General features: G+C 61.3%; 2 protein-coding genes across 2 annotated transcripts; both read right to left on the bottom strand.

The window, feature by feature from the left end:
- Nucleotides 1-6,480: 6,480 nt before the first annotated feature.
- On the bottom strand, nt 6,481-13,474 carry TPGS1 (tubulin polyglutamylase complex subunit 1). Its single transcript, XM_030297489.1, has 2 exons — nt 13,110-13,474; nt 6,481-7,293 (listed from the first exon to the last, which is right to left on the bottom strand). The coding sequence occupies exons 1-2, from the start codon at nt 13,445-13,447 to the stop codon at nt 6,756-6,758; spliced, it is 876 nt and encodes a 291-aa protein (XP_030153349.1). The 5' UTR covers nt 13,448-13,474; the 3' UTR covers nt 6,481-6,755.
- Nucleotides 13,475-14,638: 1,164 nt separating this feature from the next.
- Nucleotides 14,639-19,762, bottom strand: MADCAM1 (mucosal vascular addressin cell adhesion molecule 1). Its single transcript, XM_030297474.1, has 5 exons — nt 19,660-19,762; nt 19,200-19,472; nt 17,706-18,029; nt 15,647-16,021; nt 14,639-14,986 (listed from the first exon to the last, which is right to left on the bottom strand). The coding sequence occupies exons 1-5, from the start codon at nt 19,718-19,720 to the stop codon at nt 14,877-14,879; spliced, it is 1,143 nt and encodes a 380-aa protein (XP_030153334.1). The 5' UTR covers nt 19,721-19,762; the 3' UTR covers nt 14,639-14,876.
- Nucleotides 19,763-24,326: the final 4,564 nt, after the last annotated feature.

Here is a 24,326-nt window from a genome sequence, read left to right as displayed (position 1 = left end):
GCCCGGGGTCGGGGGCGCGCTGGGCCGTGGGGCCGCCGCGGAGGCGCGGGACGGGCCGGGCCGCGCGCCGGCCGGGGAGGCGCCGGGGCTGGGGCCGCCGCCGCCGCCTTCCTCTTCTACGCCACCGCCGCCGCCGCCGCCGCTCGGGGCCCCTGAACGCTCCACTCGCTCTGGCACCGCCGCCCGCCCGGCGCTCGCCTCGGCCTGACCCGCGCGCCCCGCCCCACGCTGCGCCTGCGTACCGCCGCCGCCCCCCCTCTCCCTCGACTGCGCCTGCGCGCGGCGGCCGAGCCCGGACCGCACCTGCGCGCCCGCCCGCGGGGCACGCCGGGAAGTGGAGTCCCCGCCCCCGGCCCGCCGAGCGCGCAGGCGCAACCGCGGGGAGGGGGGGGGGGGCCAAGCGCGCAGGCGCCTTGGAGCTTTCGACCCCCGGGAGGCCGCCGTCGCCCCCCTCTCGGACTAGCACCCAGGACCCCTGTGCGCGGGGAGGCGGGCAGGGTTGGGCTGCGTCGTCCCGGCACGGGCCGCTGAGCTTTTGGGGTCTTTTTTATGACGTCCCAGCACGGGGTGGGGCCGGGGGCGGGCCGGGGCGGGGTCCTTTGGCCCGGGAAGGGAGGACGGAGGCGGATTCCCTTCTCCCGCGGTTCTGAGCGAGCGGAAAGGGCGGCCCGGCCGGCAGTGGGTAGGCGGGAGGGTGGGGTGAGGCAGTGTCTGGGGTCCGCAGACCCGGTCCTCGTTGGGCGGTGCCTCAGTTTCTCGAGGCAGAGGTGAGGAGTGACCTCCCTGCTCAATTCGGTCCGACGAACTGGAATCCAGAGATGGGCAAGACACTGCTCCCCAGGCAAGCTGGGGAGATCAGTGCACCTCCGCTTTCGGGTTTCATTCGGCAGTGTTGATTCAGCACCCATCCTGGCCGGACCCCCCGCCTGAGTCCCACCCTCGGCTGAGCCCTGCTTGTGCCCGAATCGTAGACTGACCTTCCACCCCAGCTTGTCCTTCCGACTGTGGCTGAGCTCAGATCTGGCTGGTCCGAGGCCTAGACACACAACCCTTGCTGGGACACTTGGGCATGAGAGTCAGACGTGGTGCCCAGGCCAACATCCTGCACAACCTCAGGGTGACCGCTCCCCATGAGAGTGGGCGTTGGGCCAGTGGCACCTGCTGTGGTCCCGCCCTGGGATGTGCCTGTAGCCTTGTTGGCAGGTGTCAGGGGCAGCCAATAGCTGCAACACCTTGGGCTCGGCCCTCCTCCAGGTGTCCCAGCTGAGGACAGGCAGGTGTAAACCTGTCTGGGGCAAGGTGAGCAACATCTCCACAGGGGAGAGAGTCAGGGTACTCTGAGAAGGAACCCCGGGCAGAGCTGAGCTTCAGATGGCTGACCCAAGCCTGGGGCTTTGACTGTCTCATCCATAAAGGGGGCTCTGGGCTTCGAGTCTCAGAACCTCTGCCCTCCTTGGAGGCGCGTGGAGTGGGCCCCTCAGCTGTGAAAGGACTGTGTGCCCTGTGCCAAGTGCACTCTGACGCTCATTCTCTGCCTATAGCAGCAGTGTCGGCGTTGGCGTGTGGTAGCTTATAGATAAACGGTCGTGAGAGCTAATCGTGATTCTTCCAGAGAGGCTTCCCAGGATCTCCCTATGTAATCCCCACAGCCCCACAAAGTGTTGGGTGGGCGGGGTGGCCTTGGAGAGGTAAAGGGAGGTACCAAGTTTATGGCCGCTCCAGCAGGTGCCACATGGGGCCTCATCCCCCAGGAAAGCCTGCTCCTTGGGCTCTGAAATATCCTGGAGTGCTGGTCATCTGGGGTGTCCACAGCACCTTGATTTTCCCTTAGGGGCTTCTCATTCTTAGTCTGTAAGGTTCAAATTGGACTGACCCCCCAAACCCTGGCTGCAGGGACGGGTCACCCAATCAGAGCGTTCCAAGCCCCTGGCTGCACTGGTTGGTTCAGGAACAGCATGTGGCCAACCATCTAATGAGATGCAGCTCTGGGACTTTTTCTGAGAACACTGGGCTGGGGTGACTGAGTGGGGACCTGGCCTGAGGTTAGGGGACCGTCTTATCACCACAAGCCCTACGAACAAAGGTGGCACTCGGGGATCCTGATGACCCTGTGTGTGCTCCTGGATGCAGCCATGCTGACCTCTGAATGCTCCAGAGGTGCAAACTGATAAATTACTTTCGTTCTTATGAAGCCAGTTTGATGTGGGCCTCCCGTCACGTGCCACAGGAGCGCCCTGCATTCAAACCTAAGTTCTGCTCTGACCTTGGAAATGGCCCTGGGATGCTAAGCCAGGTCTCAGTTTCTCTATCTGTAAAATGAGTTACATGAGATAATATTTGGAAAACTCTTAGCATGGGCGTTGAAGATGTTATGGAGAGGTATACAATGGCATTTTGCTGCAATCGTGCCGGTTGAGAAGGAAGACGTGATCTCAGGAGGCAGGGCCTGCAGGAGTGGAATAAAAGGACGGACGGGAGAGAATGTGGCCCCTCAAGGGTAGAGGGAAATGGAGTCCTAAGACAGAGGCTTCATGGCCAGTGTGCTCTGGATGCAATAGAACTGGCTTCGAGGTCAACCCTGCCTTTTCCTGGTTGTGCCATGGGGCCGGTCACTTACTGTGGGAGAGAATAATGCCCCCCTCACCTCCCATAGCCGTCCACATCCTAATCCCAGAGCCTGTGACTATACCACCTCACAGGACAAAAGGGACTTTGCAGATGAGATTAAGAATCTTGAGATGGGGGGCGCCTGGGTGGCGCAGTCGGTTAAGCGTCCGACTTCAGCCAGGTCACGATCTCGCGGTCCGTGAGTTCGAGCCCCGCGTCGGGCTCTGGGCTGATGGCTCGGAGCCTGGAGCCTGTTTCCGGTTCTGTGTCTCCCTCTCTCTCTGCCCCTCCCCTGTTCATGCTCTGTCTCTCTCTGTCAAAAATAAATAATCGTTGAAAAAAAAAAAAAAAAGAATCTTGAGATGGGAAGAGAGCACCTGGCTGGAGCATGCAACTCGATCTCGGGGTCATGAGTTGGAGTCCGTTGGGCATAAAGCTTACATTAAAAAGAAGAAGAATCTTGAGATGGGAGATTATTTTGGGTAATCACGGTGGTTGGGGCCTGTGTAATCTACCCCATTCATAAAGGACCAAGTCAGACAGATGGGCAGACCCCGTGCTTCTGGCTCTGAGGATGAGGAGGGGCCATGGGCCAAGGACGGCACCTCTGGAAGCCGGAAAACCGAGGAGATGGGGCCCCCTGGGGCCCCCGGAGGAGCCAGCCCTGCCTACACCTGGGAGTTAGGACCTGGACCTGTGAGCCCAGGACTGTGAGAACCAGTGTGTGTAACTTTAAGCCACTGAATTCACGGTGATTTGTAACAACAGTCGTGGGAATTGAATACACTTAGCTCTGTAAGCTTCAGATTCTTCCGCTGGAAAATTGATTGATTCATGACTTCCATGCACAGATCTAGGCCCTGGGGCTACAGAGAACAGGACTAGCAAAGCCACCCACCTTTGGAGAGGTAGGGAGAGAGGCCATAAACAAATCGGTAAATAAATAGTGATTTTGGGTAGCAATAATTGCCAAGAAGAAAAATACAGTATGGTGAGGCATCAGCAACAGGAGTGGTTGGAGGGTTGGTTTGGAGAGTGGTCAGGGGAGGTGTCCCTCAGGAGGTGGCATCTGAGCAGAGACCAGAATGAAGGGGGGAAGTGAGCCATGTGGGTCTGGAGTAACAGTGTTACAGAGACGGGCTAGCACATGCAAAGGCCCTGAGGTGGGGACAAGTTGCTCCAGCTAGAGACTGGTGTGCCTGAGACAGAGTGAGGGGACAGAGGCAAGACAAGGAGCTGGGGAGTCTCCTGGGTCAGCTTTCTTGAGTGCTGACTTTGCTCACAGGACTTGTGGTGGTGTAATGGCTCCAGAACTCAGGCCAGGTCCTCCCAGCTCAACTGTGTCACAAACAATCCCAGGGCTGCATCTCATTGGCCATCCAGGAGTCACCTGCTGTTCCAGAAAAGGGCCAGCTGAGGGGGAGGAGGCATCCAGCCACGCCCCCAGACCCGGGTGGACAGGGGGCTTCCACAGAGGCCACAAACTCCAGGGGAGCCCCAGGTTTGGGAGGTCAGCTAGAGGCTCAGTCCCAGATACAGCAGGCCTAGGGTGTCCTTGGGATGTCTCCAGAAGTCCTAGGTATGTGGTTGGTTCTCGAAGGCTGGAGCAGAGCAAGGCAAGGGGTCCAAGCCATGACTTTGAGAACCCTGGCGTCCGGGCGGCAATAGATGCCTCAGGCCGGTGAGATTCTAAGTGAGGAGGATGTGTGAGGAGAGGCCCTGGACAGAGCTGGGGGGCCACGTCCCCCGACCCCCAAAGCTGAGATAAGAGGAGGAGGCCGCTACGGGGCGGGGCAGGAGCATTTATTTTTTTTATTTTTATTTTTTCAACGTTTATTTATTTTTGGGACAGAGAGAGACAGAGCATGAATGGGGGAGGGGCAGAGAGAGAGGGAGACACAGAATCGGAAACAGGCTCCAGGCTCCGAGCCATCAGCCCAGAGCCTGACGCGGGGCTCGAACTCACGGACCGCGAGATCGTGACCTGGCTGAAGTCGGACGCTTAACCGACTGCGCCACCCAGGCGCCCCATGGAGCATTTAGAGAGTGGGCAAGGGGGTGTTTCCAGAAGGGGGAGGTTTGTAGTGTCCCATGGTCCACACTGCTATGAGGTTGAGGCCAGGTGCGAACGTTGTGTCAGCTTCCCTGGACTCTGGCGGCTGGCAGAGGTCAGGCCGGGGTCGTAACGAAAGGGACTTCCGGACCTAAGACCACGCATGATGGTGACCCAGGGAGGCAGCGGGCGAGGCTGGATGGGGCAGGCCAAATGTCCTGGCTGGACTTGGCCTCCCTCTATTCTGGGGGGCTCTGGAACATGAGCTGCCCCCAAACTAGCTCCACCTGAGGCAACGGGGCTGGCTTTTATACCCTCTGGCCATCGCTCACTAGCAATGCCTGCCCCAGAAGGAGTGGAGCTTCCTGGGCAGCGTGGCTCCCCTGCAGAGGGGCAGCGGTGAGCCGGGGCAGCAGGGCGGGGGCAGCCTGGAGGGGGCAGCAGGGCGGGGTGACCCAGTACACAGTGCCCACCTCAGCTTCTGAGGTCATGAAGGAGTGACCGCAGAGCTGACCGTCGAGGCCCCCACCTGCCTGGGCTCCGGGACAGGTATGCACCTAATGCAGACGGCCCACCTGTCCACGAGCCGAGTGTGGGCAGGGGCCTCACCCACGATTTGTCCCTGCTGCTGCCCGGCCCCGTGGCGGCTGGGTTGCAGATTCTGGAGCAATCCCTGTGTGTGGGCGCAGGACAGAGTAGAAGCGTTCCGGCCAACACTTATTCAGCGGCTTGCTTCCCCTTAACCTTCCAGTTGCCCATTGCTGCATGATAAATGACCCTAAAGCTTCATGGCAAACACGGTGATCTGTCTCGCTCGTGAATCTGCGCAGTCGGTGCTGCCAGTCGCCTGCTGTGCCACACGCGGGGCTGCTGAGTGAACCGGTGAGCCCAGGGCGGGGGGCATGGGACCTGCCACCCTTTGTGACCTAGCCGTGGAGATCCCGTAGTGTTACAAAAGCCACCCGAATTCAGTGAAAGGGAATGCGGATTTCACCTCTCGATCTGCCTTTCGAGGGAGGGGTGGGGACGTTCTGGAAGCGTGTGGGAACAGAAATGTTGCTGTGGTCGGTTTTGCAAAACACATAGTCAGTGGCCACAACTCCCAGTTCGCTGATCACCTGGCCTGTGCAGGGGGGAGGGATGGGGAGACAAGGTGGTCCTTGCCATCGGTAGCCTGAAAAATGGTTTAAGCTCTGTTTCCACGGGGTCTCCTTCAATCAGAAAAGGGGCCGAGTCCTGGGTCCCATTTACCAGAGTTGGAGGCTGAGGCCACCATCCTGGGCTGGGAATGTGACTCCTTCCTCCTGCTCCCAGAGGGGTTCCTCTTGCAAGCAACAATCCCCTTGGAGGGGAGAGGGGTGCCCAGCGGGTGCTTGGTGAACAGTGACAGGACGGACTTCGCAGGTGTGTGTGGGTTCTGGGTGGACCGACGGCAGGTGGCAGAGGTGGTGGAGGGTGTGGGTTCTGGAGTACGCCCCTTGCCGGTAGGGTGACCCTTCACTCCTCTCTGGGCCTCGACTTCCCCATCTGCCAAAATCGGGGTAGTGATGTGCCTTCCTTGGAGGCACATAAGACCTTGCAGGGCTCACACGTGTCCGCCGTTTCCATCATCACCGTCACGATTACCTGCCCAGCCGGACTCTTCCTTCGACAGCTGGGGAACCCGTGGCCAGGAACTGGCTGGGTGGGGCCCTTGTGGACAGCAGGGCCTCCCGGGTCTCAGGGTTGTGAGTCCAGGGCGCCTCGCTGAGCAGCGGAGGCAGGAGCGGAGAAGCATTTCAGCGGACATGGAGGGGAGGGAGGGGGGCACACACACCGGGTCGGCCTCGAGCACAGACTTTATTACTGCCGAGGAGAGGGGCCTTTGTGGGGGTGGGGGGACGGGGTGCCCGCTCCCCGGGGCCCTCGGCCTCCCCTCCGAAGGGGCTGGGGCACGATTCCAGCTTGGAAGGCGGGCGGGGGGAGGGCTCCCCGCTGCATGCAGGGACACTCCAGTTCCGGCCTGAGACCTGCACTCCGCCAGGGAGCAGGGGGCTACCACCTTGTGGTGCCTCCAGCCGCCCAGGGGGAGGAGGCAGGGAAGGCGTGTGGGCGCTCAGCCCACCGGCTTGACCTTGGCGATGAAGAGGGCGGCGGCCTTCTCCAGGAACTCCTCCCGGGTCATGGGGGAGCTGGGCCGCCGAGCCACCAGGGCGCGGTCCATGGCCAGCGCCAGGCTGTCGGGGCCCAGGCGCGAGCCAGCCTCCAGGAAGCAGGCAGGCACAGCAGCCCCGTCGCTGGCCTGCAGGGCCCCCTCCAGGGTGTCCAGCACGGCCTGGCCCACGCGGCGGTCGGCCACAGCCAGCGTGGGGTCCTCCAGCAGCTGGTAGAGGGCGCCGGCCCGCGCCACGAACTCCAGTAGCACGAAGCAGGTGAGCATCCCGGCGCGGAAGACGTCCAGCGGCACGGCCTCATGGTCCCGGCACTGGATCTTGTGCAGCAGCGGTGCGACGACCTCCTCGGGGGCTTCCCCGTCCCGGCAGATGCGCTTGAGCAGCTCGCTGTAGGTGCGCCCGTCCAGCCCCGGCTTCTTCTTGCGCCCACTGGCACTCAGGCACTCGTAGGCCACGCCGACGTTGTTGTTGAAGGCCGTCCTGCGGGAGGATAGGCGTGTTGGGCCAGCTGAGCAGAGTCCAGCACAGCCCTGGGACCTCCCCCCCCCCCGCCCCCGTCCCCATCTATCTTCCTCCAACAAACCAGGCCTGGGGGAGCCCCAGGGCCTTTGCACGGACTATGTGCTTTGCCGGGAGTGCCCTTCCCCCACAGGCCCTCCAGCTCCTGAGTTTTTACTGAGATGTCACCTTTCCTGTGGGGACCTCCCCTGCCTCCTCTATTTTTCTCCATGGCAGTTACCACCATCCGACTTGGTGTAAGATGTCCTTTCGGAATGTCGGCCCAGGAACCCTAGTGCCTAGAGCACGGCTTGGCGTATGGCAGGTGCTCTAGAAATGTCTGCTAAGTCAACCAGCGGGCACTGCCCCACAGGGACCGCCCGACAATCACATTTACGCTTACGGGGTGGTCACTCTTGGCCAAAAGCTCAGCCCAGCGTTTAATACGGATTAGCTTATTTCATTCTGTCACAGTCCCATGGGCCAAAAGTAGGCAAACTACACCAGTGGGTCAAGTCTGCCCCAGCCCCCCCCCCCCCCATTTTGTAAATAAAGCTTTATTGGCACAAGGCCTCGTGCATCCATTGACACGTTGCTTGTGGTCGCTGCAAAGGCAGAGCTGAATGGCTACAACAGCGACTGGGGCACAAAAGCGCCGGCACAGGAGGGGGCTGACCCTGCTGTGAGCTGTCGGCGCAAGGTGGGCATGGCTCAGGTTCCACTGCACGGCCTGGCCGTGCAGGGGGCTTCACGAGCTGATTGGGGAGCACGGCGGCTACGTGCGGGTTGCAGGGTGAGCCTGGGTGGCTGGTTCGCCCCGTGTCTCGCTCCCTCACTGGACTGGCAGCCTAGGGCCCGGCCGGTGGCCCAGCGCTACCGTGGCTGGTGGCCCGTTAGCATTTCCACCGTGACCAATAGGTATTGAGGCTCGGTGCAGGCTCACGGTCAGGCCAAGGATCCCAGAGAGGAGGGGGCCGGGCGACTGTGAGGCTTACACTCCTCCTCTGTCTGCTCCGCTCCGCTCCAGGTGAGGGAAGGTACGCGGAGGCTCCACTCACCTCCCGTGTGACCTGGGCACGTCGTCTCACCTTTCTATGGGCCAGCGAGCAATGGACCCCAGCAAATGCTGGCCCGTAAGCAGCGGGTGCTTAGTGGAGGCTGGGCTGGCGCACGGCCGGTGCTCAGTACATGCTGGTCAATACGTGACCGCCACTGCGGTCATCGCTGCTGCCTGGTGTGGGGCTTGTGGGCGGATGTGCTGACCCAGCGAGCTCTGTGGATCGGAGCCCCACGACAGAGGAGGAAACCGAGGCCCAGAGGCTGCAGAAGTGTAGCCTGGGGGGTCTCTCTGCCAGCTGGGACTCGCTTCTCCGTCGGTCGGGCTACAAACCCCTTTCTCTTCTCACTCATTGGCCCCTCGCCATTGCTGGAGCCGGCGGTCGGTGAGACTGCCCCGGGGAGCGCTGGGGTGGCGTTAGTGCTCACTCCTTTACCACGACTGCCACCCACGTGAGCCGATGCCTCAAACCAGCCCTGTGCGGGACTTGGGTTTTGCTTTTAAACATTTGCTTATTTTTGAGAGAGAGAGAGAGAGAGAGAGAGAAAGAGAGAGAGAGAGAGAGGAAGCACGAAAGTAGGGGAGGCGCAGAAAGAGGGACACAGAATTGGAAGCAGGCTCCGCGATGTGAGCGCAGAACCCGACGTGGGGCTCCAACTCACGAAACGTGAGATCACGACCTGAGCTGAAATGAGCCGAAATCAAGAGTTGGCCACTTACCCGACCGAGCCACACAGGGGCCCCTGCAGGAGCCCGAAACATTAACTCCTTCCACCGGGAGGAGGAAAGAACGTGGGGGAGGTCCGCTGTGAACAGACTCGGCCGTCACTGGCGCCCCCAGCAGCTACGTGTCGCTGCGTAACAAACTGCCCTGAGCCCAGCGGCCTGAAATGGCAGCAAGCGTTCGTGGCCTGTTTCTGCGGGTCGGGGACTCGGCAGTGGCTCAGGGTCTCTCAAGAGGCTGCCGTCAGGGTCCCCCGAAGGCTCACACGCCGGCACCCTGGCGCCCAGGCCCGTGGCGTCTCCAGAGCCACCGTGCGCCCTCCCCACGTGGCAGCCACCCCATCTGACATGCGGGCGCTCTGAAGGCCCGCCACGCCCCTCAAGTGAGAGGAGCCACAGGACGTGGCTCCACCACCGACAGGTGAGCAGAGTCACGCGCAGTCCTCTCTCGAGCCAGCTTTGGGAGTGACCGTGGTGTCCCCACGGTCCGCTCCCCGCTGCCGTACTTGGGGAAACCGAGCAAGAGTCCGTGAGCACAGCCCCTCGCGGCCACGGCCTCGTGGTGTGAGAAGCAGTCCTTCGTGTCAGGGCTGTTTGTTACTGCCGCGTGACACGGCTTGTCTCGAACGACACCGACGTGGCCCAAGACTCATCTTTTCCAGCCACCGATTCTCTTGAGCGAATTCGCTCCTCCCTAGAGATGGAGACAGCCTGGCGCGAGAAACCCCAGGAGCCGGTTGGGTCCCCTGTTCACCGAGCTCCTGAGCCCCCCACCCTGCGGGTCTGGACCATGAGGGTCCTAATGCCTGTGTTGCAGGATAGAGGGATGGAGTTCATGCCAAGGACTTAAAACAGCGCCCCACACGTGGGAGGGCCTCCTGCGCTCTGAGCCGCGTCCAGGGCCGCGGTCCAGCGGGCTGTCCGGGTGCCGTCCGCCTCGCGGGGCAGGGAGACACGCAAAGAGGTAATCACAGTCCCAGGCAGGGTGCTGAGGAAGGAGACACCCGGCCTCCAGGGCACTGGCCTCAAGTCAGCCCCTCACCCACACCGCATGCGGGGCCACCTGGCTCTGGCCACGTCACGCGAAAGAGCGCGAGCGTTTGTTTTAAAGATACGTGTACGTGCGTGTATCTCCAGAATGAGACGTGGAAACGTTTCGCTTTAGACCAGAGGTTCTCAATGGGGGTGAGATCTGGGGACACTTCTGGTTGTTACCACCGGGTGGGTGGAGGCCAGAGGTGCTACTCGGCCCCCGGCAGGGCCTGGGATGGCCCCACTCAGAGTGAGCTAAGGAACCGGGGTTGGTGGTGCCTTCTGAGCGTTTTCCCGGGTCATGGGGGCGCGAGGTGGCGCTCTTTCTGTGGCGGTACAGTGGCTCAGAGGCCCCGGGGGCCACAACACCCAGCTCGGGCTCCGGCTCTGCCCCTCAGTGGCCACACGGCCCTCAGCAGGTCTCATAAAGCTTGTTTTGTGCTCTTGGGGACTTGGGGCTGGCAGGGGGGTGGCCGACTGCACACCACTGCCACCGTCACCAATCCCGGCGGGCCAGCGCTTCTGATTTTGCAAGACGTAGGACAAGGGGAGTCTGGATGACTTCTTCCCAAACCTTTCATGCCGATGACAGCCCCAACCTGGCCCAGTCAGCCCCTCCGCATCAGGGCGAAGCTGCCCGGCTTCAGCGGGCGCCCCTGGTTTCCGCCCGGGGACTTGCCTGGCCTGGCTTCTGCCTTTGGCCCGTCAGGCAAGGTTCAGGGCTCCTGACTGCACTGTCTTCTGAGTTAGCCACCGGCTCCATCTCTGGGGGGCCCAGGTGAGCCCCGATGCCAGCGCAGACACGCCCTCGTTCGCTGCACCCTCGGTGGCCCTGCCGTTCCAAACTGCCTCCAGCCAACGGCTCCCATGCCCCCGCACTGCAGTAAACAGAGTCCCCCCCAAACTGCACGTCTATGCAGAACCTGTGACTGGCCTTATTTGGAAATACAGTTTTTGCTGAGGGAACTAGTTCAGGATGTGGAGATGAGATGAGGTGGCCCTACATCAAATGTCCTCAGATGAGAAACAAGAGGCCAGAGAGACACAGAAGGAGGGAGGCTTACCCTGGAGGGAGGAGAGCCGCCTGGAGACCCCCGAGCTGGGGAGGCAGGAAGGACCCTCTCCCCTGGAGCCTCCAGAGGGAGCACGGCCCCGGGACACTGACACCTTGATCTCAGACTCTCAGCCTCCAGAACTGTGAGAGAATAAGTTTCCGTATCTCTCTTTTTTTAAGATTTTATTTTTAAGTAATCTCTTACACCCAACGTGGGGCTCGAACTTACAACTCTGAGATCAAGAGTCGTGAGCTCTACCTACTGAGCCAGCCAGGTGCCCCAGATACCTGTTGTCTTAAGCCACCAAGTTTGTGGTAATTTGCCACAGCAGCCACGGGAAAGGAATAGGGCCCTCCTGGCCTTAAATCCAACAGACGCTTTGCGCCCTCGACTACGGGCCACCGGACGGACACAGGACCGCCCCCCGTCCACAAAGTGCCTCCGTGTGAATTAGGAAAAAGCTCTGCAAAAAGCCATTTATATAAATATCCTCATTTGTGGCTGCCTGTAGGTGAGTGCTTCGTGCAGTGCTTGACCTGCACCACTGTACATGGTGGCCCTTTTCCTCCCTGCAAGATGCCCCAGGATGCCATTCTGCTGGTTCCCGCCTTCATGTCTGGTTGGCCTGATCATGCGTTTTTGCGGGCTCTCTGAGGCTGGGGCTCCTCAGGGTTGGGTCCTGAGCTCTTCTTGGTTCTCCTGAAGCCTTCACACCCCTCCCAGCTGACGACCTCCTGTCCCAGTTGCAGACCTACCTGTCTACTCTCCAGCTGCAAGGTTCTCCCAGAGCCTGACTTAGAGTCCTGGAGCAACACTGCACACGCTTTCCCCCAACCAATGACCTCCCATCTCAGTGGATGGCCCCAGGGGCTACCTGGGACTCCTTTCCCACCCCAGCCCCTGCAGACCTTCAGACACATGCATGCTCTTCTCAGATGCCCACCCTCCACACCCCTTCCCACACCGGAGACCTCTCCCCAGCTTCTCTGTGCTGTCCTATGGCCTGTACCCATGACTCTCTTGGGAGGCCGCCCAAAGGCGGGCACGTGCTTGAAACGTGCGGGGACCCCCTGGTGATCAGGCTGGAACACTCCCTTGCTTGGTTCTTCTGGAAGCACTCCCTTATAAAATTACCTACCCACAGACGCTTGCCTCAGGCTCTGCTTCTAGGGGCCTCTCTCCAGGGGTCTCAACCAAGACCTAGCCATCCACACCCAGTCATGACCTGGTCTGGTGGACGGTGAACGTCAGAAAGCTTCTCCTCAACCCCCCTGATGTGGACCATTCATCCAATCCATGGTCCTCAACCACCTTCCTTGGGCTCAGAGCGGTTGGGGGCGGGGCCGTGCTCCGGTACGGTTGCCATGTCCTCCACCCCACCAGGCCTCAGCCACCAGAAGGCTAAGCAGCCTGTGGGTCCCACACTGCAGCTCTACAGCCTCCAGGCCAGTGCACCCGCCGGCTTCGTGCCTGCAGCACCTCTCCCTGTGCCTAAAGCAGGCCTCTTTCTGGACACCACTCCTGCCCCATGGGAGCTACCTCCTAGGGTAGGGGTCTTGGGTGACTCCACCGCCCCGCCCTGTAAATATCTATTTTCTGGCCTAACGGATGGGGATGCAACGACGCTAGTGACAACACATCTAGGAAAAAACCTAGCTTGTTAGGACCTGGCTCGGAGGTCTCGCTCCGTGACTTTGGGTGAAGTCCTCTCTGAACTTTGTGATTTTTAAAAGTGGCGTGGGCTTCAAGGGGGAACTCAGCACCTGCAGAAAGGCATCACAACACACGAAGACGGCCAGAACTACAGGCGCCAGCCCCCCCACTTCCACCCCCCCGCCGGGAGGCTTGCGCACCACAGTGCCCAGCACGCCCGCGGGCAGCGAGCTGGGGCTGCAGGTCCGCAGCGGCGCCGCCCCGGCCCCGCCCCGCACCTCTGGGAGTGGTGAGCCAGGCGAAGGTGCCACAGCGCGCGGCCCAGGCGCTGCTGCTGCAACAGGAGCTGGCCCGGGGGCTCCCCGGCGCCGCCGTTTGCAGGCGAGCGCAGGCCCATGTTCTCGAAGTAGTGCGCCAGGAAGGCGATCGGCTCCTCGGGCCGCGCCTCCAGCACCTTCAGCAGAGCCGCGCGCAGCATCTCCGTCACGCCGACCTGCCGCAGGAAGTCCTCCTCACTCTCGGTCGCTGCCGCTGCCCGGGACACCGCCGGCCGGCCGCTGTCGGGGAAACTGGCCGCGGGAGCCACGGCCGGCCGCCGCTTCTCCACTGCCGCCATCTTCGCTGGGGGCAGCGGGACCGGAAGCGCCGCCGTATTCCACAGTGCGCTGGCGCCTCGGGACGGCCATCTTGGTTAAGGGCAGAGCCCGCCCGGATCCCGCTGGAAGACTCTGGCAAATAACTGGAGCAGTCCACTTCCCGCCCCCTTGGGTTTTAATTGGCACTTTCCCTCCGGGTTCCTCTTCACGTGGGTTGGACAGCTTTCCAGGCTTCGGTCCGGAACCTGAATTTTACCAGACTCCAAAATGGCTCTCTAGGAAAGGACATGGTTTCTGGCCTGAAGCCGGATTGTTTACCATCTTGGTAGTGGGCGAGTCCTTCATTAGCATGGTCCCCTAGCAACCGGTTTCCTTGGTTATCAGCGATGCCGGGCGGAGCGTGCGGGCGATTGTTCCAACTCCAGGACGGAGCGCCGCCCCTGCCCTGTTCTCTGATTTTCCGCTGAGTCTGTGCTCAGCCTGGCCTTCAGCCTAGTCCAATCTCCGTCTGAGTTTCAGGCTCACCCGGTGGGGCGAGGTCTCCTCTCCCCCGCCAACCACCCACCAGGATGAATTGGGGGATCTGCTCTGAGCTCCCACAGCTCCCTGAATGAGTGGACCAACCAAGGCCCCCATTTCCCCGTCCCATGCTGTTACCTTGCCTCACCACCAGAGGGCTCTCTCACACCACAGCCTCTGAAGCTCTGAACTCTCCGGTAGCTCCCCAGTGCCCGCAGGCGGAATCCTCAGCATCTACAGCCTTTCACCTGCTCATCTGATTTCCAGCTCTCCCCAACCCCACCCGACTGACTTAGCCCCCAAGCCACCCCAAGAGAGATAAAATTTCCTTTAACGAGCCACTTCTATGTCTTTGCTCACACTCCTCCCCATCCCCCCCCCCCCCCCCCCCCCCCCCCCCCCCCGCCCAATGCCTGTCCCCACTTGTTTTGAGGAATCCCAGTTATTCTCAAGTTTCAGTGTCCCACATCCAGGAGAAGCCACAAACAGTTGTGTTCTCCCACCCGGGCAGAATCCACGCCACGCTCCCTGTTGCGCCCTTTCCCCCAGCCCTGGCCAAGTGGGGGCGGCGTGCCTGTCCATCCCCACCTCTCAGGGGAGCCCCCCAGTGCAGAGGGTCGCTGGGGCTGGGTAGGAGATTCTGGCATCCCCGAAACACCACAGACACCACTGAGGTCAGACCACACGCCCTTTATTCCCTAGCTCTGGCCCATTGGGAGGTGGGGCCCCAGGGGTCCCACTGAGGGGAAACTCAGATGCTGGCCATCAAGTTAGCAGGTCATGGTCGGCTCTCAACCGTGTAGATCCAGAACCCTGCAGATGTCCTCTGTTTGCAACTGAGTGGAAGGCAAGGAAGGCCATTTCAGGCCAGTCCTCCTCAATCCAGTCTGCGTGGGGCAGGGGCCCAGAGGGTCTGCTGGGGGTTGGTGGTCAGCCAGCAGGCCTGCAGCGTCTCCACAGGCGATGGGTGAGGAACGCCAGGAAGAGCAGCCCCAGCACCAAGCTGCCCGGCCACAGGGCTGCGGATGTCGTTGGGGGACCTAGAGAAGGAAGTGTCGGGAGGTCTGAACACCTCTTGGCGGGTTTGGGGGAGAAGCTTAGTAGAATCTGCTAGGGGCCTCCACATTTACTGGGTTCCCTGAAACTTGGCAAAGGACTTCACGGTTTAGAATGTCTTTTGAAATGTCCAAAAGCTGCTAGACTATCCAAACGTTTTGGAGTGAATCTTTTGAAAGGCGCATAGGACCTTGTAGTTAGAAACGGGCTGTCCAGTGAGGTGACCGCCCCCCACGCCTGTGTTTGAAATACGGCATGTCTGAATGGGAAGTGAGGTCAGCGTAAAATCCACACCACGTCTTGAGGACTTAGTTTGAAACAAGGAGAAAAGAATGTAAGATGTCTCATTTATAGTTCTGAATGTGGCTACTAGAAAATTTGAAATGACCTAAGTGGCTGTATTCTATTCTATAGGCTGTTGTAGGCTATAAAGTTTAGAGTTTACAAAGTGCTGTGAAATCTACACAGTCCCTTAGATTTACAGTCCTCGCCCTGCCAGGCAAGTGTGATCTTACATTTGGGAAGCCCACTGGACAGTTTGGGCAATTGAAGCCGGGCGGGACCATTCCTTGTCTAAGGTCTTGATGCAAGGCTTTCCTCCCTCTGAGGCTCCCCCAGCCCCCTCCCTAGCCCCCAGAACTCACAGATTTCAGGGACCAGGTAGAGGCTGGCCATCTGTCCCCCTGGGTCCAGGCGACACTGAAACCAGCCTTCAGGGTTGCACCTGGCCCACAGCACGCTCAGCCGAGCCAGGGCCCCAGCCTCCTGCCTCTCGTAGGCTTCAAGACCCCCGGGGGCCTGGGTCCAGCTCGCTGACATACCGGGGCCACAGGCTGCCTCACACAGTAGCTCCAGACCCCCTGGTGCTGGTGACTGGTGGATCTCAGGGCGACAGGGCCTGGTGGAACTGTTCCCAGGCGGGGGCCCAGGACTCCCGGGGCTCTGGGTGGAGCTCAGCTCTGGGGTGGCCTTGGGGGAGGTCGTTACAGGGGGCTCCTGGGAGGTCAGCCTGTGCAGGACTGGAAAACAGGGGGGTTGTTTTTTCTCCTGCCCCAGGCCCCTTCTCCTGCCTGCCTCTCCATTTAGACCACAGGGTTCGACCCTGTGGCCCCATCCTGGGCCACTTGGGCAAATCGAAGGGTATCCCAGTGGGTAGGGGTGGGGCCAGGGCCTGTCTCGGTCCTCTCCCCACTCTGAGTAAGCATCTGAACCTCTGCACCTCAATTTCCTCAGTGGTAAAGGGGGTGAGAGCCACCCATCCTAGGGGTGCCATGGAGAGCAATCAGGGTGTGGGCTTGGTGAGTACTGGCTTTTATAAATTACAGGGCTAGTAGGTGGACAGAGGGGAGGTGCTCCCTGACAAAGTGAAGGGTGCCGGGGCTCTCTGCTCATCCCTTGTGCTGGAGATGGGAGGCTGAGCCCCAGGAGGGGTTTGTACATCTTACCAGAAAGCACCTTTCAGATCCAGTGGCCTCTCTGTGTGCTCTCCCACCACCCCTTCCCTGCACCCCGCCCCTTCCAATCGCCCCCCCCCCCCCCCGGGGAGCTCCCTTGATCTACCCCCACCCCGATGACCCCAAGTGCAGTAACATGAGTTTCAGGGTGCCCTGCTGGAGAAGGGATTTGTGCTTTTTTAATGAGAGCCTGCCAGGGGCTTCATGATGTGGGCAGGGCCCCTCCCACATTAGACACGTTGTTAAATTAATAATGTCTGATACGAACTGAGCACCTGCTGTGTTCTTAGCCCCAAGTTAAATGTTTTCATTTGTTCGTTCACTCAGCAAGTATTTACTGCGTACCTACCACGTGCCAGGCACCGTGATTTCATCTGTCCTTCCGTCTACCCATCCGCTCATTCGGAATGTATCTGTTGAATACTTACTATGTGTTGGGCACTGTTTTAGCCACTGGGGACGTAGCCGTGAATAAAACATATTCCTATCTGAGCGAAGCCAACAGTAGGGGAGACAGACAATGGGAAAAAAATGAAGAGAAAATCCGGGATGCCAGATATTGATAAAAAGTGTCAAAGAATACACAATAAGAGAAGTCACATGGCTCGTGTGTGTACACATACATGTGTAAGGGACAGTAACGGTGCTTTGACCCTTCAGACAGGTCAGGAAAAGCCTCACTGGGAAGGCAACCTGAGGAAAGTGAGTGATGGAGCAATGGACACAGCTGGGGGAAGAGCATTCCCAGTGGAGGCTGGAGCATGTGTAAAGGTCCTGAGGCAGGACTGCATCTGGCCTGTTGGAGGAGCAGCTGGGAGGCTCATGTGGCTGGAGCAGGGTGATGGAGGAAGAGGGGGGAGGTGACAGCAGGTCATTCAAGGCCCCGTGGATGAAGGAGCATTGGTTTTTTTTTTTTTTTTTTTTTTTTTACCCTGAGGGAGGTAGGAGCCCTGGAGGACTGTGGGCAAAGTAGGACAGGATCTCAGGGGGTCCGACACAGGGTAGGTGCTCAATAAATCTGTTGAATGACTGAATAGATGAGTAGGGAATGTCACTCTGGTGGCATTTGATAGCCCCACCTGCTGTGGGAATTGTGACTGGTCCACACCGGGACACAGCAGGTGAGGGGTGGAGCCAGGATTCCAGAAGAGCCCCTGGGCAGCACTCATCAAGGCACATAGGAGCTGGGTGACTTCACCTACTTCCTGGGGACACCGAGTGCAGGCTGTCCAGAACCCCGAAGACTCACCTGGGATGGGCTGGTGGTGGCTCAGCTCCAAGCCAGGCAGCTTCATGGTTGCCTGGCAGTGGAGGGTGGGTGGGGTGGGGGTCCCCAGGGGGGGCAACAGCCAGCGCTCTGTCACTCGGAACAGCAGGTCCTCACCTTGCTGGGGCTCCTCCTCCACATCCCGGCCCAGGGCCTGCACCCCCTCCAGTTCTCGGTCCCCCAGGAGCAGGGACAAGGAGAGGGCCTCGGGACTGACGGGCGTGACATTGTGGGCTGTGCAGGCTACCTCTCGGTCCTGCTTGGCCACCAGGGCTACTGGGGAGACAGTCAGCTGGGCTGGGAACGCTGCAGAATGGACAGAGGGTTGGGGCCAGGTGGGCTTAGCCCGCAGGTCAGCACTGGGCCCTGAGGAGGAGACTTGAGGGCAGGGCCAAGGGGTGAGTGGGGGCTGCTGGTGCATAGGGTGAGGGGAAGGCCCAGCGGCCACAGCTCGTGTGTCCAGAGTGCAAGATGCTGAAGAGGAGAGCAGAGCAGAAGGGGCGGGAGTCAGGAGGGGCGGGGTGGGGGGGTGAGGAGAGCAGAGCAGAAGGGGCGGGAGTCAGGAGGGGCGGGGTGGGGGGGTGAGGAGAGCAGAGCAGAAGGGGCGGGAGTCAGGAGGGGGGGGGGGGGGGGGGTGAGGAGAGCAGAGCAGAAGGGGCGGGAGTCAGGAGGGGCGGGGTGGGGGGGTGAGGAGAGCAGAGCAGAAGGGGCGGGAGTCAGGTGGGGGGGGAGAACAGAGCAGAGCAGAAGGGGCAGGAGTCAGGAGGGGCGGGGTGGGGGGGTGAGGAGAGCAGAGCAGAAGGGGCGGGAGTCAGGAGGGGCGGGGGGGGGGGGTGAGGAGAGCAGAGCAGAAGGGGCGGGAGTCAGGAGGGGCGGGGTGGGGGGTGAGGAGAGCAGAGCAGAAGGGGCGGGAGTCAGGAGGGGCGGGGTGGGGGGGTGAGGAGAGCAGAGCAGAAGGGGCGGGAGTCAGGAGGGGCGGGGTGGGGGGGTGAGGAGAGCAGAGCAGAAGGGGCGGGAGTCAGGTGGGGGGGGGAGAACAGAGCAGAGCAGAAGGGGCGGGAGTCAGGAGGGGCGGGGGGGGGGGGTGAGGAGAGCAGAGCAGAAGGGGCGGGAGTCAGGAGGGGCGGGGTGGGGGGGTGAGGAGAGCAGAGCAGAAGGGGCGGGAGTCAGGAGGGGCGGGGTGGGGGGGTGAGGAGAGCAGAGCAGAAGGGGCGGGAGTCAGGAGGGGCGGGGTGGGGGGGTGAGGAGAGCAGAGCAGAAGGGGCAGGAGTCAGGAGGGGCACTGGGCGGGGGTGAGGAGGGCGGGGAATGGGTTGCTGAGTGACGCAGGCTGAGCTGGGGCCGTCTTTGATCGGGGTGGGGGGCGGGCTGGGCAATCTGGGTGGGCGCCCAGGAAAACGCGGTATCGGACCGAGGCAGGGCAGGGCTGCTCTGCCGCGGAAAGTGCGAGGGCGGCAGGGGGGGTTGGGAGCTCACCGAACACCAGGAGCTGCACGGTCCGCTGGAAGGTCAGGTCCCCGCAGGAGCCCACGCACACGCGCGGGCCCGCCGCCGACAGGGAGGCGTTGTGCACGGTGAGGACGCTGCGGCCTGCGTCCGACCGCACGGCGCCCAGGCTGGTGTCCAGGCCGCGCCACTGCACCGAGGGCGCCCGGTGGCCGGCGCAGGCCAGCCGGCAGGTGAGCTGCCGCGACCCGCCCAAGGACACCGCCACCACCGGGTCTGGGGGCTCCACCTCCAGGGGCCCACCTGCGGGCAGACGGCGCTCTCAGCCCTGTCCCCCACCCCCACCCCAGCGGCGGACCCCCTTGTCCCCGCCTTAGGGTCCTCAGCGGCCTCCCCGCCGCCCTGCTCGAGTCCTCCCTGTGCCAGCCACCCCCCCCCCCGCCCCGGGCCCCAAACTCGCTCCCCTAACGGGGCCCCTTCCCTTGCTGACCGAGGCCTCGATGGAGGAGCCCCAGGAAGAAGGGGAGCAGGAGGCAGAGGCTCTGGTCCATGCCGGTCCGGCTCTCTCCCCCGCCCGACAGGACTGGCTTAAATAGTGGTGACCCGGCTGCTTCCCGCCGCCCCCTCCTCCAGCGAGTCCCTGGGGGTTTCCCGAGGGGGTTTCCCGTCCTGACCCCCGACCCTGGAGGCGACGCGGCGCTGCGAGGCAGAGGCCCGGGGCCAGAGATGGGGGGCGGGGGGACCTCGCGGCCGAAGTCAGAACAGACGGAGCGGGAGCGGGAAGGTATGAGCGCACTCCAGTTTGAGAGACCGGAAGATTGGAGGCTGGAGGCCAGAGAGGGGTGGCAGTTGAGGCCAACCGAATGGAAATCAGAACCCGGCCGGGGGGAGGCTGAGCGGGGGCGGGGGTGGAGCGTAGCCTCCTTACCTCCGGGAAGCGCAGAGATGGGTGGGTGGGAGGTGGCCTCCTGGCGCCAGAGTCTCTGGGGTGGGCTCCTGGGGGGGGGGGCGGTTTCTGGGGTGGGGCCTCCTGAAAGAGGGGTCCTTCAGGGTGAGGATTTTGGGGGTGGTGGGGGTCTCCTAGGGGTTATGTTCTCTGAGACGGGAGGGTCTCCTGGGGGTGATGGAGCTGAGACAGGTACCGCCGCCGCCGCCTCTGAGCTTGTCTGCCCTCAGGTAAGACAGCTCTGGCCCTTGGGAGTCTGGGACCTCCCTGCTGTGTTCCACACAGGTACTGAGATCCACGGGGAGGCCTGGGAAGGGACTCTGGCCAGGCTCCCCACTCACAGCTGTCATCAGTGAGTCCTGAGAAATCCGTCCACGGTTTCCTCTTGCCTCTCAGCCCGGCCTGGCTTCTTTGTCCTGTGTGGCCACGCATCACCAGCACCCAGAGCGACACCTCTCTGCGCACGGCGACTCACACCGCAAGGCTGCCTGTGGCATAAAGGGAAGAATCCTCACTTGCCGGGAGCCTTGCATGGTCGGGCAGCCTCAGGGCCTTGGCGTGGCTGTGCCCTCACCCTGTGCCATCTCTGCCCAAAGGTTGCCTCCTCAGAGTCTTTCCCAAGCGGCTTCAGTTTCCCCGGCAATGAGGTGTCCTGGGCCACTAGCCCTGCGCCTGTGTCCTCTCGGTGTCTCAATTGCCAGAGGCAGCAACCGAGGCACAAGAGCGGGGGCTGGTAGCACAGGGGGGAAACTGAGGCGTCTGTGTGGGCTGAGTCCTGTCTTCCTTGGTCCCATCCCCCTCGAGCCTTGTGCCGGGAAAGCGGCACAGGAAGATGGACTCCAAGGTGCGGCCCTCCCCAGGCCGGAGGTGCGGGCCTTTCTCGGGAAGCTGGGCTCTTAACCCGGGCAGGGGGCAGTGGGCCCGGTGAATGGGCCTCTTCCCAGCCCCTGACCCTGCTTCCTGCTTCCGCCCCTGCTGAGGCCTCTTGTAGGGTGTGACCCAGCTCTCTGGGTTGTGCCTCCCCACCCATCACCAGTGCTCCATGGTGCTCATTCCCAGCCCCAAACGCTCTACCTGTGTGGATGACAGACCCTCACGCTCAAGGACACTCACAGCTCTAATCACCGCTGGTGTGGGCTGATCAGATTAAGAGGGTTCTGGGCAGAGGTGAGGAGGAGCTGGAACCTGGGGTGGGAGGAGAGGAGAGAGGGGAGGAAGAGGGGGGAAGAGGGACGGGACAGGGCCTGGAGAGAGGGTCGAGGTGGACCCTGGGGAGGGGGGGGGAACTCTGGGAGCCCAGGACCAGCACTGGAGGGGACTGAACGGCATTTCGCGCCTGCATCTGGGATATCTGGTCGCATTGTTAGGAGACTGAGCCCATGGAGCCGCCTGGGTGGGGACTGAGGTCCTCCCCTACATCCCCCGCCCCCCCAACCTGAGCTTCCTGCAGATCCCCCCCTCCTTCCCGGCATTGTCCCCGCCCAGGATGAAGTCCTCAGTGGCCTTGGCAGGAAACCTCCTTCCCATGGAGGGTCCCAGCCTCCCCCCACCCAAGACTTGTCATCCTGGACTCTACCTTCCTATGACAGCAGTAGTTCTCTGGGGGGGGGGGGTGCTGGCTTCCTCAGAGGGTGTCCAGGGGAGACCACTTGCCCAGCCCCCCAGAGATGCCCATTCTCTTCAGGGACACCCTTCCCACCGGGGCTGGGCCAGCTCCACTCATTGGTGCTACTGGTCAGTTGGAGGCTCACAGCTCTTTCTTTGACGCGGGCTGGAGCCATGAGGGCAGGGTCTTCTGGGGTCCTTCATCTAGCTCTGGTGCTGGAGGACCCCAGACCTAGGACATGCCCCCCCTCCTGTGGTCACTCTCTGCTTCTGTGGGTCTCAGCGATGGTGGAGAAGGCTATGGAGGCTGTGAATGGTTCTTCAATACAGACCCGCACAGAAGGCTCTGGAGGGCTGGCAAAATTGCCCTGAAGTTGCCTGGCTGAGCTAACCAAGGGAGCATGGCAGGAGGGATGATCCCCAGGGCACCAAGGTTGGGCGCCAGAGCCCCAAGTAAATAATGAACACTGAATGCTCATGAAGGACAACACTGCATGAGTCTCTTTCTGTGAAGCTCAGTCCCAAACTGGTGGTGGCCAGGTAGCTGTCACAGGCAGGGCTGTTAGACCCGGGGGTCTACACCCTCCCTGACCCCTTGGGGCCTGTCTGAGGACCTGAGATTTAAGTTGTCATGAGCATCAAGGGGGCAGAGGCTTTGGGCTGTGATATCTGATTCAGACTGAACGGAGGCACCCAGTGCGGGGTGGGGTTGGGGTGGTCTGCAAAGGCCCCGCAGCTGGGCCCGGTGTCCCTGGGGACTGTGGCGGGTCCCCCCCACCAGGGGGACCTCAGGCTGGGGTAGCACTGAGGGAGTTGAATAGGCAAGGTTGGGGGTGCCCTGAGGATCCTTAGGCCCCGAGGAGCCAGAAGGCACATCTTGGTGACAGCTGATTTTGGGGTGCTGGCTCCATCACCCCGAGGCTGGGGGACCTGAGCAGGAGTTGGTGGGGCCAGGGCTCCCAGAACTGTAACCCCTGACCTCAGGCCCTGTTGCTAAGTCAGGCTATGCTGTCCTCTAGCAGCGGCTTCTTGCTGATGGGGGCCCCACCCGAAGGGCTGTGGGACACCTTGGGGACCCACCACCAAGCTTGTTGTGGGCACTGGGCTGCAGGGCAGGTGATTGTGCTGGGGGCAGGGGGAGGTCAAAAGGGTGACCAGGAGCTCGAGGAGAACAGAGGAGGTGCTGAAGGGGAAGGGTGGCCCAGGGTGATGCGCCAGTGAGAAGACAGCGAGCATCAGAGGTCAATGTGGGTGTCCCTGGAGGCAGGCAGGTAGACATGTGGGACGCAGGAGGGTCAAGGGTTTGTCCAGAGGGTTTGCCATGCTGGTCCTGACTTCGTCTGGGGCCCCGGGCCGCCATTTTGCTCAGCTCCATGCGGGACAGATGGGAGACAAAGCTGTAGTGGTGGTGGGGGGGGGCCCAGCCTCTTGCACAGGCCACCGATGCCGACAGTCATGTTCTGCACGACGCCTGGGGTCAGAACTGCAGGTGAGCCAGCGCCCCTCCCAGATGCCCCCCAGGGCAGGGGGCACAACAGGCCCAAAGTGACCCTAGGAGGTACGGGCAGACCAGGGTGGAGTTCTGGGGCCAGTCCTGTCAGTCTAACCAGAGATCTGCCCATCTGTCCGTGTGTCATCCACCACTGTCCATCCATCTATCTCTCCACTCCTTGACCGTCTGTCCATCGATCTGCCCACCGTCTGTGCATCTACCTGTGCACATGTCCGTCATGTGGACACCCGCTCATTTGTCCTGCCCCGACTGAGTGCCCTCACCATTCTCCCCTCGGGCTGACCGTGCCGACTACAGCAGTCACGGACTGGGGACCAGCTGTACCTGACGAGGCAGTCACTGCTGTGCCCCAGAAAGATGCAGTGCTGGTGACTCTTTGGCTTTTCTGTGAGGCGGTGGGCCATCCTTTCCCCATCCCCATCCGTGCCCATATCCATCCACGCAGATGTGGTGGTAAATTCACATCGTTCAGAAGGATTTGCCCGTGGGTCACCGGGTCCGTGGCTGGGTGATTCCAGCCACGTGCTACATCAGCCTGGCCCAGCAACCACCGGAGGGCGGGGCTGGCAAAGTGACAGCTTTGGGCCACACCGTGAACGGAGGCCAGGGCAGCACCGCCAGTGACTTGTCCCTACTGACCACCTGAAATATAATTCTGAATTAAAGTTTCAGCTTACAAGCAGATACTTGACTCAATTACTAGAAAACTTTTAAGTATGTTTGGAACAACTTGGCTTTGTGAATCTGCTTTTTCACCTGCAATTTTGTTAAATCTTATAGATGAAAAACATCCAATGAAAATTAAATGTAAAATGCACGTAAGTGGAAAATACAGAGTAAACTTTGAGGATTTAGTATGAAAAATGTCACACATCCTAATATTTATTATATGTCGAGGGACGCCTGGCTGGCTCAGTTGGTTAAGCGTCTGACTTCAGCTCAGATCACGATCTCACGGTCCGTGGGTTCGAGCCCCGCATCGGGCTCTGTGCGGACGGCTCAGAGCCTGGAGCCTGTTTCGGATTCTGTGTCTCCCTCTCTCTCTGACCCTCCCCTGTTCATGCTCTGTCTCTCTCTGCCTCAAAAATAAATG

The sequence above is a fragment of the Lynx canadensis genome, chromosome A2 (genome assembly GCF_007474595.2).
Source record: "Lynx canadensis isolate LIC74 chromosome A2, mLynCan4.pri.v2, whole genome shotgun sequence".
Lineage (NCBI taxonomy): Eukaryota > Metazoa > Chordata > Mammalia > Carnivora > Felidae > Lynx > Lynx canadensis.
Note: the sequence above shows the minus strand (reverse complement) of the source record. Positions and strands in the feature narration are given on the sequence as shown.